General features: G+C 44.3%; 1 protein-coding gene across 5 annotated transcripts in view; it reads left to right on the top strand.

Moving 5' to 3' along the window:
* The window catches only part of PPFIA1 (PTPRF interacting protein alpha 1), a 60,015-nt gene extending 48,881 nt beyond the window's left edge, over positions 1 to 11,134 (top strand). For all 5 annotated transcript variants that reach the window (XM_081943875.1, XM_081943876.1, XM_081943877.1 and 2 more), the window contains 2 exons: positions 7,255 to 7,325; positions 9,718 to 11,134. In XM_081943875.1, the coding sequence (XP_081800001.1) occupies positions 7,255 to 7,313 (59 nt within the window). In that variant the 3' untranslated portion in view covers positions 7,314 to 7,325; positions 9,718 to 11,134. The remainder of the gene's footprint in view (positions 1 to 7,254; positions 7,326 to 9,717) is intronic.
* Positions 11,135 to 12,058: the final 924 nt, after the last annotated feature.

Genomic DNA, 12,058 nt, shown 5'->3' with positions numbered 1-12,058 from the left:
TGTCCAGCGGCTGCTGGGGAACATGGTGGAAGGTAGGAGGCTTCCTTTTCCCCTAGTTGTCTTCTCAACTAGCTGCGGCTGCCGGAGTCCTCGGCGGAGGCTCCAGTATATGCCTGACAGCTCCCTGAGCGTCTGAGAAGCGCGGTGGCCATTTTGAAAGCACTTTTTGCTGCTGGCCGTTTGGAGTTGACGAACTTTTCCTCCCAGCCTGCAGATTGTCATGAGGGAGTTTCTGGCCTTCGTTCGGGACTCCGGCAAGGCCTCCTCCCTCTGGACCATCTCTATTGCGGCATAGGAGAGGTTTGGCCCCCTGGTCATACTCCTGTCCCACGGACATATCTGTCAGTGCACAGTAGCTCCCAGCTCACGCCAGTGCCAGCCTACTGCCTGCAGAGTCTCCCAAAGGGCCGTGAGAGTCTGTCTTCATTCTGGTTGAAGATCATCATGGCTGAAAGCAGCAAGGGTAGGGCTGAAGAATTTGTTCAGTATCTGCAGGATAAAATCGCTCAGATCCGGACAGGCTTGGACTCTGACTGGGTAGATTCGGGCGAGCCGACGGGGATGAATCTTGAGGAGACAATCTGGGATGAGCTTGACCCTGTGATCCCCAAAGGCATGGACAGGATTATGGGGAGACTCAGTGCTGCCACTTGTGTGCTGGACCTGTGTCTCTCTTGGTTAGTTTCAGCTTCCCAGGAGGTGACACGAGGCTGGCTCCGGGCGATTACCAACGCTTCATTGAGAGAGGAGTTCTTTCCCAACGTCTTGAAGGAGGCGGTGGTGAGGCCCCTCCTTAAGAAACCTTCCCTGGACCCAGCTTCTTTAGCCAACTATCGTCCGGTCTCCAACCTTCACTTTGTAGCAAAGGTTGTCGAGAGTGTGGTAGCATGTCAGCTTCCCCAGTACCTGGATGAAGCTGTCTACCTGGATCTGTTTCAGTCGGGTTTCAGGCCCGGGTACAGCATGGAGACGGCATTGGTTGTGTTGGTCGATGATCTTTGGCGGGCCCGGGACAGGGGCTGCTCCTCTGTCCTGGTCCTATTAGACCTCTCGGCAGCTTTCGATACCATCGACCATGGTATCCTACTGCGACGACTCGGGGGGTTGGGAGTGGGGGGCACCGTTTTACGGTGGTTCTCCTCCTACCTGTCGGATCGGTCGCAGTTTGCGTTGACTGGAGGGCAGAGATCGACCCCCAGGCGCGTCACTTGTGGGGTGCCCCAGGGGTCGGTTCTCTCATCCCTCCTGTTCAACATATATATGAAACCGCTGGGCAAGATCATCCGTGGTTTTGGGGTACGATATCATCAATATGCTGATGATACCCAACTTTTCATCTCTACCCCAAACCACCCAAACGATGCCCTCGACGTGATGTCCCGATGCCTGGAGTCTATGTGGATCTGGATGGGGAGGAACAGGCTCAAGCTCAATCCCTCCAAGACTGATTGGCTGTGGTTTCCGTCAATAAGAAAATGAGTGAGATTTTTGCCAAAAGTTTGCAGAGATACTTCACACTAAAATCTTTAGGACACATTAGCACTTATTTAGGTGTTCAAATTGAAAAGACACAGAAGGGGTTTAGTCTTTCACAAGAGGAGAAAATTGACCACATTCTACATCATTGCAACATGAAAGATGCTAGCACAACAAAGACACCCATGCAAACAGATTTTCACAACTTAACACATGAACCAAGTCCTGAGTTCGAGGATCAAACACTTTATCGTTCAGTCATTGGTTCACTATTATACATTAGTAGTTGGACCAGACCTGACATCGCACTTAGTGTTAATCTTTTATCACGACACGTAGGTAAGGCAACACAATTTCATTGGTCATGCATTAAGAAGTTGTTGAAATACCTGAAACACACTAAACACATGAAGTTATTGCTAGAACCAACACACGCTGATCAACCAAAGTTGATTTGTTTTGCTGACGCCGACTGGGCGAGCGACAAGAAGTCACGCAAAAGCACTTCTGGTTACATGATGTTCCTAAATGGATGTCCTGTTTACTGGCAAGTGAGAAAACAGAGTTTTGTTTCATGTTCATCTACTGAAGCTGAATATGCTTGTGTTTCAGATGCTTGTAATTCTCTAACGTGGTTTGATGCTTTGATCACAGATATCTGGACACGTCCGATTCGACCAATCACCGTGATGGAAGATAATGTATCTGTGGTTTATATTTCTGAGTCACATTTTACAGGTTCTAGGTCCAGACACATTGACATTCGTTATCAAAACACAAAGCAATTAGTTAAGCAAGGTTTTGTTAAATTGCAATATGTTTCTACACATGATCAGATCGCAGACATGCTTAACAAACCACTCGCCGCAAATCAACACGAGTATCTGCGAAAGAAGATGTGCCTTAATTGATGATTTGATGACGTCAGCCCAGACTAGCAAAAGAAGGGGTGTCACGATGTTAAAAAGTTTGCTAGGCATGAACTGACATTCAAGAGTTAAACTAAGAAAGTTATTGCGCAGGTCATAAAAGTTCTTATCTGAAAGTGATTTATTGCGCATGCGTTACACATTCCAGAATTCCTTCTTCTTTGTTCGGCTGCCAACTTGGCAACCAGAGCTTTTTATTATCAATATGTAACCAATTAGTTATTTTCTGTTTCATTTACTTTTATTATTTTCGTATTAAAGTTTGTTTATTAATTAGAATATACTTGTTAAAGACTTATTTCTTTTCTTAATATCTCAAAAGATATGCGGAAGGGAATCAGCCTCGGTCCATAGACCTCATTTTCTACAGGGTGTTTTTTTTCCCCTGACAACCCTACCCCCAGGGCAATGAGCGTAGCCAGGATAGGTCATCTTTCAAAGATAAGGGTCGACAGCAGCAGTCTTTTCGACGCCCCTTTCATGGCGGTTCAAACAACTGCTCCTACCGTAGGTCCAAGTGACCACCAACGGGATCCTCCCATAGGGGGCTGTCTCCAACTTTACGCCACCCAATGGGAGTTGATCACAATGGACACCTGGGTTTTCAACACAATCAGGCAGTGCCTGACCTTGGAATTCCTATCCCCTTCCCCTGTGATCCTTCATCCGCTGTCCAGTTCCCTCCTCCCTCCCCAAAAGACAACGCATGCAGGTGGAGATCTTACATCTCCTCCAGATAAATGCCATAGAGCAGGAAAAAAGGCGGTTCTACTCCATTCTTTTCCTTGTCCCCAAAAGCTCCGGGGGGTGGAGGACCATTTTGGACCTCAAAAATCAAAATTGGCATCTAGCCTACAAGCGTTTCAAGATGCAATCCTTACAGACCATCCTGGGTTGCATCAGGCGAGGGGACAGGTTGACCTCCATCGACCTGAAGGAGGCTTATCTGCACATTCTGATACACAGATCCCACAGAAAGTTCCTCAGGTTCCATTACGACGGCAAGCACTACCAATACATAGTTCTGCTGTTCGGACTTTCATCAGCACCAAGGACTTTCATGAAGATATTGGTGGTTGTAGTGGCCCATCTGCACTCACGCGCAATACGTCTCCTCTGTTACCTGAACGACATCTTGATTCAATCAGTGTCCATCAACCAAGTGCTCAGAGACTTTCAAGTCACCATCTCCACCTTACAGAAACACGAGTTCTCGTTGAACTGAGAAAAGAGTCAGCTGACACCTGCGCTCTGCATCCTACATCTAGGAGCACTCATAGACTCCGACCGTTGTCAAGTGTTCCTGTCACCGGACTGCAGAGGCAACATCATCAGCCGTGCACGGGAGGCAAGAGTGAACCAGTTCGCGTCAATTGTGTCCCTATCACAACTCCTAGGACTCAAGATCTCGTGCATAAACATCGTTCCCTGGGCACAGCTTCACGCGAGAGAGCTGCAATGGTTCCTCCTGCCCATCCAGCGAGCAAAAGCCAGCAACTCTCCCAGACGGGTCAGACTGCTTCCAAAGGTTAGACAGTCCCTCCGGTGATGGGAATCCAGTGCAGTGATGAGAGGTTGCCTCTTCCAGGAGCCAAACCGTCTGGTGGTTACAATAGACGCAAGCGTACAGGGATGAGGTACCCACTTTCAGGAGCAGGTGGCTCAAGGCAAGTGGTCACGCAGAGAGGCAGCCAACAACATAAACTGCCTAGAATTAAGGGCTGTCAGACTAGCCTTGCGCCACTTTCGACGGAACGTGATGGGTTGCCATGTTTCAGTGTTCACGGACAACATAGCGACCAAGGCCCACATCAATCGCCAGGGGGGCACCAAGTGCAGGGCCCTGATGGCGGAGGCAGACCTTGGGATGATGGGCGGAGCACCATCTGACTTCCATGCGGGCAGACCACATCTCAGGAGTGAACAATGTGAGAGCGGACTGGCTAAGTCAGACGACCATTGACAATGCAGAGTGGCGTCTTCACCCGGCGATCTTCCATCAACTGACCATCAAGTTCGGACTGCTGGTGTTGATCTGTTCGCCAGTCCAGCCAACTCGCAACTCCCGAGGTTTTTGTCGAGATATGCCACCCCGCAAGCGGAGGGAACAAATGCTCTGAGATGCCACTGGCCAAGGGGCCTTTTGTCCCACCACTCCCCCTCATCCCACAGCTGGTTCGGAAAATCTTGTCGGAGGAAATGGTGGTTCTCCTGGTAGCACCTCACTGGCCCAGGAGATCGTGGTATGCAGACCTTGTCAGTCTCTCCATTTGCAGACCATGGAAGATACCTCAGAAGCTACTCTCCCTCAGCCAGAGGGCCATAGCACATCCGGATCCCAGCTGGCTCCAACTGGCCATCTGGCACTTGAGGGGGACCTCCTGAGGAAAGACAATCTATCTGACAAAGTCATTCGTACCATCCAGGCATCCCGACATCTGTCTATGACTCAGATTTATGACGCCACTTGGGCAGCATTCGCTGCCTGGTGTAGGACGCTAGATATAGTGCCCACTTCAGCATCCATACCACAACTGCTGGACCTCTTGCAGGCGGGATTGGATAAGGGCCTGTCTCGCAACACCCTCCGCCCACAAGTGGCAGCACTTTCTACCATTCTTGCTAGACATTCAGCTGTTTCCTTAGGGCAGCACCCTCAGGTCAGGAGTTTCCTCAAGGGGGGCTCCAATTTGTGTCCTCCTAAGGTACAAAGGTTCCCCACCTGGGACCTCCTGCTTGTTCTGAGGGCCCTGACCAAGACACCATTTGAACCTATACGTTCCATCAGTCTTCGTCACCTAACTCTGAAGACAGCCTTTCTTATACCAATTACATCAGCAAGGAGGGTGTTAGCTGCTCTTTCCATTCGTGAGGACTTAAGTGTTTTTCACGCCAACCTGGTCACCCTCCAGCTAGATCCGGCTTTTATGCCAAAGATTAACTCTGTTCCATAGATCGCAGAAAGTTGTACTTCCCAACTTCTGCCCTCACCCTCAGCATCCCAAGGAACGAACTTGGCACAAGCTCAACGTTCGGAGAACGGTTCGCTGCTACATCAAGAGAACAAAGGAGTTCCATCACTCCGAATCTCTCTTTTCAATCGGGTTCCATGGGACGCAAGGTCTCACCGTCCACCATCGGTCGGTGGTTGAGGGCTTGTATCAAACTGGTCTACCAGCACCAGGGCAAGACGGTATCACCTAGACTCACCGCTCATTCCACACGGAGTGCGGCCACCACGACCGCGTGGGCAACACAAGCTCCTGTGGAAGAAATCTGCAGAGCGGCTACCTGGTTGTCTCCGACTCTGTTCATTAAGCATTACCGCATTGACTCCTACGCTGCAGCAGAAGCGTCCTTTGGGAAGAGAGTGTTGCGGAGGGTAGTTGCGACTCCGTGCACCCTGGGCAATCATGTTGCCCACCCTGGGACTTCATAGCTTGGGTATGTCCCATGCTTGGACTCTTCAAGCAGCGCACAGGAGAATGACCCTTGGCTTACCTGAACGGTTGTTCTCTGGACGCTGCGGGAGAGTCCAACCCCGCCCTGGGGTTTTCTTCGTCCCTCATTTATCAGGCGTCTTCAGGCTGCTCGGAGCGTGTGGGCTATGGAGACGTCCAAAGGACACTTCAAGATCACAGTCCATTATTGACTATGCCTTCGTTTTTGAACTGAGCCTCAATGAGGAGAGGAGGCGTAGCTAAGAATTTCAACTCAGTCCTTGGGCGAATAGACTGAATTTAACCCATGCTTGGACTCTCTAGCAGCGCCCAGAGAATGACCGTTCAGGTAAGCCAACTGTCATTCCAAGTCTATCATAACTTTGAACCATCATTAAACTTTCCTAAATGGAGGATTATTGTACAAAGAAGTAATTTAAAAAAATATTACTACTGGCATGGTCAGTCTGTGGGCACTATATCTTCAATGAGGGACTAAAAGGCAATGTCATCTGACACTGAAAGATAGATATCAGTGTCCAGAGGTAGGGTTGTTCAGCCATGACAGACAAAAGTCCTCCTAAGACAACACTCTTCATACCCTTGAGATGCTGAGGATGGGCCTCAAAATTTCAAATTATATTTAATTATTTTCTATAGATCCTGATGTCCAGTTCATTAGGGCAAAGCACTAAAAAAAGATTATACACACACATTGATATTGTTCTCAAGTTCAAGTTTTCTAATACTAAAGAAATCAAAGAATTCTGAAGACAAAAAAGTCTGTATGAAATAAAAATGAATAGTAAATGATTTAAAATCTCTAATACATATCTTATTCAATGTGTTGTTAACATTCCAGAAACTGCTTTTTTCCAGCAGTAATTAAATGTTTATTGGTTGATGAGGGGCTACAAAATGTGCCTGGTAATTTGGACTTTTAAGTACTTATATCCAGCTTTTGTCTACTAGGATCAGAATTGTAAGCTTTATTTTTTACATATAAAAATATTTAGATATAAAAAATAAATACTGTACTGTCTTGTACTAGAACTACAAGATTTCAAAAAGGAGTATTTCCCAACCTGGAGATTTCCAGGATCATACTCGAAACCATGTGTTATGCGTTTTAGCTTTAGTTCTTTACACTGTGATGAGAAATTAAGTTATTTTAGCTCGCTCAGATGAATGGGGATGATATATAGGTCAGTCAGTAAAAACCCATTTAATAATCATGTATTCAGTATGTTTAAAACTTACCTGCTATATTATGAAGTGATTTCAGATATATACTGAAGCTTCGAAAAGCAAAAAACATAACTAGGAATGCTTCATTCTGTGCAGTTAACCTTGAGTAATACTAACCGCATGCTATATTCTGCATGTCTTCTTGATTGTTGTTGAAATAGGCAATGTATCAGCAACACAAAGATTGGATTCTGCTACAATAAGAACTTATTCATGTTAAAGACTTTCATTGGTAAGTAGAAGTGACGCACTGATGAACAATATGCATTTATTTTATTCAAAGTTTTATTCCAATGACATATTGAAGATTAGTGCAACTCAGGGACGTGTGGTCAGGGGAGGCAGGGGAGGCAGAGCCTCACCTCTCTTCATGAAATAATAGTATATAATATTATATACTATATATATATATAATATTATAATATTTGTGTTATATTTGTACTGATAAATAAATAAAGGGAGACTAGTATAGATCTATTTCGAGCTAATTAGCTCTCATCAGCTAGCCATACCCTTACTGGGATTTGAACCCGGGCTGTATATATCTTAGGCAGGAGTTTTAGTCACTAAGCCATGGGGTCTGTTCCTTATCAGTTGATATAATATTATATACATCCGTCCGGCCGCGCCCGGGAGCTGCGGAGGCAGAAATGTTGTCAGCGCTGCCGGATGACGAAGGCACGAAAGCGACAGTCGCTTTCGTACCTTCGTCATCCGGCAGTGCCGACAACATTTCTGCCTCCACCCTCCACAGCTCCCGGGCGCGCCCGGATGGAGGTAGCCAGAATGGCGCCGAGGCAGTCCGGCGGGCGAGCGACCGAGGATCAGGCTGCCTTGCTCGCTCTTTCGTCTGCCCGGACCACCTCGGCGTCGCTGTGGCTACATCCGTCCGGCCGCTCCCGGGAGCTACGGAGGGCGGAGGCAGAAATGTCGGCGCTGCCGGATGACAAAGGCACGAAAATGCAGCCGCCTGAATGGGAAAGCAACGAAAGGGGCTGCGCTTTCACCCCGCTCAAGCCTTGCCACCTGCATGAGAAGCCGCCTGAATGGGAAATGGGAATGGGAAGCGCAGCTGCCTGAATGGGAAAGCAACGAAAGGGGCAGCGAGGGGGGGCGGTGGCTGCAGACGGCAAGGCTTGAGCGGGGTGAAAGCGCAGCCCCTTTCGTTGCTTTCCCATTCAAGCCCAGCAGGAAAAATGTGAAGGGACTGGCGCCGGTGGAGGAAGCAATGCTACGCGGATCAGTGCACTCCACGGTCCCCTTAATGTTCACTCAGGAAGGTGGGGAATGGGACCACGTGTGCTGAAGGCTGAGGCTGCCTCAGCCTCCTGCACACGTCGTCCCATTCCCCGCCTTCCTGATGACATCACCAGCCTCACCAGCCATAACCCTCACCGCACGTCACTAGTGCAACTGATATTCATTGTGTAATATTCCAAGTTACGAATTTATAAACCAGTTTGCAGATTACATGAACCAGTAATCCTGACATAGAATCGTAAGATTGAAAAGGACCTTGGCAGTCCATCTCACAAAAATGGCTGCCCAATCTTTTCTTGAAAACATCAGTGCTAGAGACTCATGATTAAGGAGCAAGCCATTCCATAACTTAATAGCTCTCACAGGAGCTATTAAGGATATGCCTCCTTATTTCAAGGTTGAATCAATCTCTCTTAAGTTTCCATCCTCCTTGGTTCTTGTTTTACCCTCTGGTGCTACAGAAAATAAATCCAAAACCTCTACCACATCACATCCCTCCTTGCCCAGCCTTTTCTAGGCCTGGCCTATGGGAATTAAATATTTTGCTTGCTCATATTTTTTGCAACATAACCAGTTTAATATAACTGCAAAATTTAGCTCTTGAAAAAGAAAAGGTAAGGTGGTGGCTCTCACCAACTTCTTTCCCCAAGTATTCTAAATAAATACTCCAGTGAAGGAGTTAGGGGACCTGCAGCAGAAACAAGGGAAAAGAATAGAAATTATTGCTCTGACCTCTTCAGAGGAAGTTTCTCGTACTCCATGAGTAGAAGTGGGTTTGTAATTCTCAGACCAAACCTGATTCATTATATTTATATGCAAATTGCAACAAATATATATGGGCTATAAATTGCATTGTTTATTAAAAATTCTGTGTTAGAGAAATATTATTAACAAGTAGATCAGTAATAAAATATCTTTTTGGTGCAGCTAAATATACTATACTTGCTACTTCTAAATATATTTTGGTAGAGGTAGCAAGTATAGGAAGGTAGCCATATACATAGTTTTATTGTGTATGCTTTTGTTATGAAGGTATTCTAATCCAAGTAATGAATTGTCAAATTTCCATGGAATACGCTCCGATCATCCTAAACTTAAAGAATATAATGTATAGCCATCCCTGTAGCTTGTAAGTGTTGTCAGACCTAAGAGAAGCCTTTCATATTGCTAGTTATCATGGGAATGGATGTGGGATTAAATTTGGTCCTGTGGCAAATTATCAGATTGTGGAAGTTTTTTATTCTTCTCTCTCTCTTGATTGAAATAAGGTAGATGAAGGTTATTATCTTCTTTCATACTTGCTCTTCTTTGTTTCATTATGGCAGTTTCTAATGTTCTGAAATTAATGTTTATTTTACTTTCAGTTTATCCCCACTATTTCTACAGATGACCTGAACCATTTTGAACTCAATGACCATATTTTGGAAACAGCTGAAATCTTTAATCTGTTAATACTTGTTAAATGAACACTTTGAAATATTTTATTACAGGATTTTTAATTAGCAAGTGAATTTGTGAGTACTATAAAATGTATTTTAGATTAAATGTTTCTTATACTTATGTGGGTGTATGTGTGTCCCATTACTTAATTTTCTATTAGAATTGTCTGTCAATCAAGTTATTACTTTATGTTAATTTTAGTATTTTCATCTGAATGTACTGTAATGCTTGTATGTATCTGTCCCTATAAGTAATATAGGGCTTTATTGTAAATTATGCAGTTATTGTAATTACCAGTAATGAGTTTAATAAAGTGAAGGTGAAAATTTTTTACAATCTTTGTAAAGACATCATGACACCAAGCAGTATATATATATTGCTGTTTGAAAAATGCTAGCTAGCTCTAAAAATTGAAATAATTCCTTTTTTTTCAGAGAGGCATATGTTTATTAACAAAACAGGCATGGTACCTGATTCCATTTCCGTTAAAAACCGTACCTTTTAAACTTAACATTTGATTATTTAGTGTGTATTCTTATTTAAGGCTTTTGTTTGGTATAATTTGCTTTACATTCATAAATGTGGGAATTTCTAGAACATTATGAAACATATGAGACCTAACAAGGTCATTTATAACTACTTTTTGTGGCTGTATTTGTACAGTCTATGTTCATTGATTGAGCATAAGCAAGCCATAAATGGAAATATTTTCTGTTAAACAAGAATAGCTACTAAGAGTACTTGACAGGCAAACAGAGTGCTCCCTTTCTGTGTTTTGATGTGAAAATGTTTGTGAAAAGATATTGATGCAGTTCTTTTAATGGACCAATCATGATGCACTGCTGCCAAATGACAAAAATGCTAAGAGCATAACACATGGAGGCATGTGGTAGTGCAACTATTAAAAAGGCCTTACTTTTCTTATGTCATCTTTTGGATATATTTATAAGCTTGTTTTAAAATCCAGACAGACTTTTTAGTTGTTAATAGTTTTAGTCATTGCAAACAGTATAAGTAGAAAATGCATCATTCATTTTTAAATAGCATCTTACGAAGCCAGCAAGGAGGAGATTCAGATCATGATGCATTATTTATTATGCAATAATATACATGGCATGTCTTTTTTTCTGTTTTTGGTTTTGGCTTTGGCTCTTTTTAAATTGTACAACTTGAATTCATTGTTACTATTTTTTCTATTAACCTTATATGTACTTTGAATAATGTAACAAATTATGTACAGTCTAAGTACTTTGAACTATTTTTATCACAGTATTATTTATTGCTTTCTTTCAATAAATTTCTGAAGCATTTTTCCACTGCCAATAAAATGCTATTATCTTGTGTTGATTGTATGCATTAAATCTACCAGATCTGGGCTCCACAAATCCAAATAACCATCAGATAACAGCAGTGAAATGCAGAAGACTCTTTTTTTTTTTTTACTGCTCAGTACTTGTAGCTGATATGCATGCATTTTTAATCCGCATTTTAGATATTAAGACTAATGAATTTAATCTTCGGCATGATCATACTGAAGCTACCGTATTTTTTGGAGTGTAAGACGCACCTTTTTTTCCTCAAAAAGAGGGCTGAAAATCTGGGTGCGTCTTATACACTGAATACAGCATTTTTTTGCCTCCCGAAGCTCCACCCCCTTCACCAAAATAGCCGTGCATACCCTTATGAAGGCTTTCAGAGAACTTGGGGCTGGGGAGGGCAGAAATGAGCAAAAAATGGGTCGTTTTTTGCCCAGCCCCAGCAGCACTCTATAAGCCTCCATAAGGCTATGCATGTAATTTTTTTGACAAAAACGGGCTGTTTTTTGCTCTTTTTTTGTCCCCCCCCCCCTCCAGGAGGACTCTGCAAGCCCGCTCTCCAAGGCTATTCATGCCTTTTATTTGAAAAAAATGGACCCCGTTTTGCGAAAAACGACGTTTTGGGGAGGTTTGCAGAATGCAAAACTCCCCCCCCCCCGTTGGAAAGCTCTTTAGTTAGAGTGATTAATGAGAATTACATTGCTAAAAGTGCTGTGCCAGCAGAAACAAGTCTTAGGTGCTGCAGGTTGTCAGCATTTCCTTCTCCAGTACATGGATAATAAATACACCTGGAAACATCTACCTACCTACCTACCTACCTACCTACCTACCTACCTACCTACCTACCTACCTACCTCTACTCTCTCTCTCTCTCTCTCTCTCTCTCTCTCTCTCTCTCTCTCTCTCTCTCTCTCTTTCTCTCTCTCTCTCTCTCTCTCTCTCTCTCTCT

This window comes from Natrix helvetica, assembly GCF_964273705.1.
Source record: "Natrix helvetica genome assembly, chromosome: 1".
Lineage (NCBI taxonomy): Eukaryota > Metazoa > Chordata > Lepidosauria > Squamata > Natricidae > Natrix > Natrix helvetica.
This window is presented reverse-complemented; position numbering and strand designations above follow the sequence as displayed.